Below are 6,237 nucleotides of genomic sequence, written 5' to 3' on the forward strand. Positions count from 1 at the left end.
ATGGTTCAGGCTGGTGGTGGCGGTGTCATGGTGTGGGGGAGATTTTCTTGGCACTAGCACAATGGACCTAAGTGGCCGGTGAGTGTATAACGTAAAGGAAAATGTCAACTAAAAACATACAATTTATAAAAGTTAAATAAAATTGACTGTAGCTTGACTTCAAAGGACGGCTCTAGTGAGCGAGTATGGAGGCTGCCAATAACTGACCTCTTCGGAAAATATTTGTTCCCTGGCTGTCCTGCTGATCAAATGGCTTCAATATTTTGAGTCACTGGCCTAGAACAAATGGGCAGATTAAGAACTCTAAGTTCACTGTGTGCTTGTTTCTTGATGACTCAAAATGCACAGATGCCAAGTACACGACTTGGCAACTAAACGTTTTAGGAGGTCAGCAATAGCGGCTTCCATAGAAAAAGCCTTTCCAGTGAACATTTCAGTTTTGTGCTGTTGCTGACAAAGTCGCACGCTTCATAAATTTCTCAGGGACTCCAGTGGACAGGTAGCTACACCACAATTCCCAGCTCCGCCCAAAGGCAGAAGATGTTATAAAGCCATGGCGTCACACTTCCATCATGAAGTTTCCAAGAGGCAGACAAACCACTGGAGAATCTCACAATGATACTGTTGTGCTCAAAAGTTTGCCTCCCCTTGGAGAACTGGTAATATACAGGATGTACCATTTTTAAAGAAAACACGAGTTTGGCAAAAACCCATTTCTTTTATTTCTTATGGGATTCATATTCTGGAACTGTAGGTCATAACAGAATGTCCCAATCATAAAACAAAACAAGGCGGAAAGTAGACAAATCAAATGCCCCCCTGTTCAAAAGTCTGCATCCCCTTAGTTCCTAAACCTCTGTATTGCCCACTTTAGCATCAATGACAGTATGCTGTCTTTTGTAATAGTGGTCTATGAGGCCCCCGAATTCTTGCAGGTGGTAGAGCTGGCCATCCGTCTTGGCAAAATGCCACCAGGTCATGCAAGGTCTTTAGTCATCTTGCATGAATGGCATGTTGGAGATCTTCCCACTCAATGATATAAAGGTTGGGAGACTGTGATGGCCACTCCAGAACCTTCACCTTTTTCTGCTGTAACCACTGGAGGATCAACTTGGTCTTGTGCTTAGGGTAATTGTCATGCTGTAAAGTCCAATGAGCAGGTGGTAGAGCTGCCCATTCGTCCTGGCAAAATGTCTCCAGATCATGCATGGTCTTTGGTCATCTTGCATGAACCGCACGTTTGGATCTCCCCACTTAATGATATCAAAATTGTAAGACTGTGATGGCCACTCCAGAACCTTCATCTTTTTCTGCTGTAACCACTGGAGAGTCAACTTGGTCCTGTGCATAGGATTATTGTCATGCTGTAAAGTCCACTGAGCAGGTGGTACAGCTGCCCATTCATCCTGGAAAAATGCCTCCAGATTGGCTCGATGATATCAAGGTCAGAAGACTGTGATGGTCACTCCAGAACCTTCATCTTTTTCTGCTGTAACCACTGGAGGATCAACTTGGCCTTGTGCTTAGGGTCATTGTCATGCTGTAAAGTCCAATAAGCAGGTGGTAGAGCTCCCCATTTGTCCTGGCAAAATGCCACCAGGTCATGTGAGGACTTTGGTTATCTTGCATGAACTGCACGTTTGAGATCTCCCCACTTGATGATATCAAGGTCGGGAGACTGTAATGGCCACTCCGGAACCTTCACCTTTCTCTGCTGTAACCACTGGAGGGTCAACTTGGTCTTGTGCTTAGGATCATTGTTATGCTGGAAAGTCCAATAAGCAGGTGGTAGATCTGCCCATTTGTCCTGGCAAAATGCCTCCAGGTCATGCTAAGTCTTTGGTCATCTTGCATGACCTGCATGTTTGAGATCTCCCCACTTGATGATATCAAGGTCGAGAGACTGTGATGGCCACTTCGGAACCTTCACCTTTTTCTGCTGTAACCACTGGAGGGTCAACTTGGTCTTGTGCTTAGGATCATTGTCATGCTGGAAAGTCCAATAAACAGGTGGTAGAGCTGCCCATTTGTCCTGGCAAAATGCCTCCAGGTCATTCAAGGTCCTTGGTCATCTTGCATGAACTGCACGTCTGAGATCTCCCCAGAGTGGCTCGATGATATCAAGGTCAGGAGACTGTGATGGCCAAAAATCAGCTTTTGTGTAAAAGAATGCAAATTGTTGGCCAGTATTATCTGATAACATGCTGCATCCATCTTGCCATCAATTTTCTCCTCAAGATTCCCTGTGCCTGTAGAGCTCACCTTCCCCCCCCCCAGAACATCAGTGATCCACCACCATGCTTCACAGTGGCAATAGTATTCTTGCTGACCCCGCCCCCCTTCAAACATAGCTCTTATGGTTGTGACCATAAAGCTGTATTTTGGTTTTGTCACTCCAGATTACAGTGTGCCAGAAGCAGTGAGGCGTATCAACGTGTTGTCAGGCATATTGTAACCAGGCTTTTTGTGGCATTGGTGCAGTAAAGGTTTCTTTTTGGCAATTTGACCATGCAGCTCAGGTTTGTTCAAGTATTGTATTGTAGAAACAACTACACTGGCTTTTTCCAGAGCAGCCTATATTTCTCCTGAGGTTACCTGTGGGGTTTTTCTTTGTATCCCAAACAATTCTTCTGGCAGTTGTGGCTGCAATCTTTCATGGTCTACCTGACCTTGGCTTGAAATCAAGAGATTCCCAAATTTTTCACTTCTTAATTAGTGACTGGCATATTCAAGGCTTTGGAAATCTTTTTCCATCTTTATAAAGTTCCATTACCTTGTTACGCTGGTCTTTTGGCAGATCTTTTCTGCTCCCCATGGCTCAGTATCTAGGCTGCTCAGTGCATCCACGTGAGAGCGAACAAATTCACTATTTATACATAGACACTATTTGCAATGTAAAAAGTCATAGATGTGGGAAATTAACCTTTAATTGCTATTGTAACCCGTGTGTGTCTGTACCAAGGCCAAACATTCCAGGGGAGGGAAACTTTTGATCAGGGCCATTTGGGTGATTTCTGTTATCGTTATGATTTAAAAAAAGGGGCCAAAGAATGATGTGATAATAGATGGCTTCATATGGGCGCTATCCTTAAATAAAAGACAGTTGTTTAGCATGATCTGTCAGATTTTCAATATCAATGCCAAAATTTCACAATTTCTGCCAGGGGGGTGAAAACCTTTGAGCACAGCTTTATGTCCACTATGTCCATGAGGATGGAAGGTTGGCTGGACTCCCATCCTTGGGGGCCTCAAAAACATGAAAGAAGAAAGGAAGTGGACCACCCAAGCTTTAACTTGATTTTCATAATGGCAAAAAGAAAGCCCACCAGCAAGTTCTAGCAAACATGAAAACAAACAGACATATTGGCCACTAATATACCCAATGAGATGTAATTGTCTACGAAAGCCCTGTCATCAAAGGACTTTAAAAAATTCTTCCTTCTCCCAGTGTTGTCTATGAATTCATGCATCATGTCCTTTGCTTATCTGGTGCTTGAGAAGGTCCTCCTTCCTGGTAAAGCATTTCCCACATGAAAAGCAAATGTGGGGCCGCTCACCTGTGTGAACATGCCGATGCCTGGCCAGATTGGAGGTGGACTTAAACCTCCTTCCACATTCCATACATGAATACGGTTTGTCTTCCCGATGTATTTTCTGGTGCTTTCCAAGCCCTGAGGAGCTAGAGAACTGTTTACCGCATGCCAGGCAACAATATGGCTTCACTCCCGTGTGAATCCTTAGGTGTATGGCCAGATGGGAGCTGGACACAAAACGTTTATTGCATTCCTGGCAACAGAAGGGCTTGTCCCCTGTGTGACTCCTCTGATGCCGGGTCAGATTAGAGCTCCGGGAAAAAGTCAGCCCACACTCAGGGCAATGAAACGGCTTCTCTCCTGTGTGGGTCCGGCGATGGCTGAGTAAGTCGGACGTGCTCCTAAAATTTTTCCCGCACTCAAGGCAGGAAAAGGGTTTCTCTCCGGTGTGAACCCTCACGTGTGTCAGAAGAGCTGAGTTTGTTGGAAAACATTTCCCGCATTCAAAACAAGAGTAGGGCTTCCGTCTTGTGTGGATTTTCTGGTGTACATGAAGTTTAGTCTTGCTCCAGAAACTCTTGCCGCATTCAGAACAAATAACGTTTTCTTTCAACTGATAGCCTTGCCTGTTGTCTTGGTGGTCCCCCAAATCAGTAGATGGATACTGAAGGTGTTCTGTAGCTGTAATGAATTGAGGGTCTACAATGTTTTCTTCAGCTGAGAAGGGTTCCTCCTTAACTGAGATGAATGTCAACTGTTGTTGATGCGTCAATAGGAAGGTGTCAGGAGAGAGATGTTCTTCATGTGAATGGGCCTCCTCCTTAGTATACATAGGTGGATCCTGCGTATCATGTGTGAGCTTGGAGAGGTCAAGGTTGCTGAGATGTTCTCCAGCTGAAAGGGGCTCCTGCTTAACAAGTCTCGAAGGGTATTGTGCAAGAGATGTGGAGACTTCAAAGCTGGAGACATGGTGTGAACCTGAGAGAGGTTCCTCTTTAACATAATTAGATACAGATAGTCTACTACATGCAGGTGTGGGGACATCTGGATCTGAGAGATGATCTCCAAGTGGCCAAGGTTCCTTCTTAATATGGTCAGAGATATATAGCGCTGGTGGATCTTCTGTTGGGTCTGTCAGAGAGAAACACATATTGAAGGTTTGTTCAACCACCACCCCAATTTATCATAAGGATTTGACCTCACTGTGAACAAAGAACACATTTGTGGGCATGAATTCTTACCCTGTGATGTGAAGGGGCGCTGATTGTCCATTATGACGTCCTTGTAGAGATCCTTGTGTCCTTCTAGATACTCCCACTCCTCCATGGAGAAATAGACAGTGACATCCTGACACCTTATAGGAACCTGACACACACAATGATACAGTCACCATCCAGACACATCCTTGTCTGTTACTGGAGAATGTCCCAGAATTCCTGGCACTGCTCACCTCTCCTGTCAGCAGTTCCCAGATCTTTTGGATGACTTCCACAATCTTCTTTTTGTTTCTCTCAGGTGCCAAAGAGGGTGGTGGGGGCTCATCAGGATTTTTTAATGGTCCGTAATCCTACAAAACGGGATAAAAAGTACCATACATCATATTACTCTCCCAGAATCCTCCTCACCTCTCTGGTCAGATCTGTGTTTTAATAAGAGAGATAAGAGTGAGGTCAAATGATCTCCCAGAATGCTCTTCACCTCTCCGGTCAGGTCTGTGTTTTATTAATAGAGATGAGAGTGATGTCATGTGACCTCCCAGAATCCTCCTCACCTCTCCGGTCAGGTATGTTTTATTATTAGAGATGAGAGTGATGTCATGTGACCTCCCAGAATCCTCCTCACCTCTCCGGTTAGGTCTGTGTTTTATTAATAGAGATGAGAGTGATGTCATATGACCTCCCGGAATCCTTCTCAACTTTCCGGTCAGGTCTGTTTTTTTACTAGAGATAAGAGTGACGTCATGTGACCTCCCAGAATCCTCCTCTCCTCTCAGGTCTGTGTTTTACTAATAGAGATAAAAGTGACATCATGTGAGCTCCCAGAATCCTCCCCACCTCTCCGGTCAGGTCTGTGTTTTATTACTAGAGATGAGATTGACGTCACGTGACCTCCCAGAATCCTCCTCACCTCTCCGCTCAGCAGGTAGATGACCTCCAGGGTGAGGTTTATTAACCTCTCAGTTATGGCTCTTCTCTCCTCATCCATCAGCGGGGTATCAGCCATGGGCAGGTCTGCGGGTCTGGTTCATATGGTTTGTGCAGAGCCGCCCATGGTAAACCTATGTAAAAGAAGATATACATATTTAAGGAAAACAACCCAGGGGGTACCCAGAATTCCCTACAGACAAAAAAAACTATACCCCCTCTCTCATTAACAGAACCCCCCATGGCTTTTCATTCATACCCATCAAAACAACCAACAATGTGCACCCACACTGCCTCCATGACAACCCCTCTCCTCCTGGGGTCACATGACTTCCACACAACCCCGCCCCCAACGGATCATTACCGACCCGCTCTGTATCAGCTGTCAATCGGCTTACCATAAAAGGAAAGCTTGACGTCACTTCTCTAGAGCCGCCCAGTAATCCTGTCACGGGGTAATCGCCCTATAAGGAAAGCTAGACGTCAGCACGCTAGAGCACAAAGCCTGCGTGACTGCGGCTGCGTAAAGAAAACGTCAGAAAATGTGTCTTCGGGGGGAG

General features: G+C 45.4%; 1 protein-coding gene across 3 annotated transcripts; it reads right to left on the reverse strand.

The window, feature by feature from the left end:
* Positions 1 to 698: 698 nt before the first annotated feature.
* Positions 699 to 6,128, reverse strand: LOC149466115 (uncharacterized). 3 transcript variants are annotated; one of them, XM_089672828.1, is made up of 5 exons: positions 6,076 to 6,128; positions 5,661 to 5,811; positions 4,984 to 5,100; positions 4,775 to 4,898; positions 699 to 4,664 (listed from the first exon to the last, which is right to left on the reverse strand). In XM_089672828.1, exons 2-5 carry the CDS (start codon positions 5,754 to 5,756, stop codon positions 3,463 to 3,465), a joined length of 1,539 nt encoding a protein of 512 aa, XP_089528954.1. In that variant the 5' UTR covers positions 5,757 to 5,811; positions 6,076 to 6,128; the 3' UTR covers positions 699 to 3,462. The 3 variants fall into 3 exon arrangements, with proteins under 3 accessions (XP_089528954.1, XP_089528953.1, XP_089528952.1); XM_089672827.1 differs by lacking the exon at positions 6,076 to 6,128 and adding an exon at positions 5,967 to 6,066; XM_089672826.1 differs by lacking the exon at positions 6,076 to 6,128 and adding an exon at positions 5,937 to 6,059.
* Positions 6,129 to 6,237: the final 109 nt, after the last annotated feature.

This window comes from Staurois parvus, unplaced genomic scaffold, assembly GCF_062004578.1.
Source record: "Staurois parvus isolate SC_StPar_1 unplaced genomic scaffold, SC_StPar_1.0 ptg000132l, whole genome shotgun sequence".
NCBI lineage: Eukaryota > Metazoa > Chordata > Amphibia > Anura > Ranidae > Staurois > Staurois parvus.

Bases quoted from the DNA above. Each gene is read 5' to 3' on its own strand.
- LOC149466115 (XM_089672828.1), bottom strand. From the start codon at position 5,756: ATGGCTGATACCCCGCTGATGGATGAGGAGAGAAGAGCCATAACTGAG. The intron at 5,101-5,660 runs GTGAGGAGGATT...CCCGTTTTGTAG, and splicing joins TCTACCTGCTGAGCGGAGAG to GATTACGGACCATTAAAAAA. The intron at 4,665-4,774 runs GTAAGAATTCAT...TCTCTCTGACAG, and splicing joins GCGCCCCTTCACATCACAGG to ACCCAACAGAAGATCCACCA.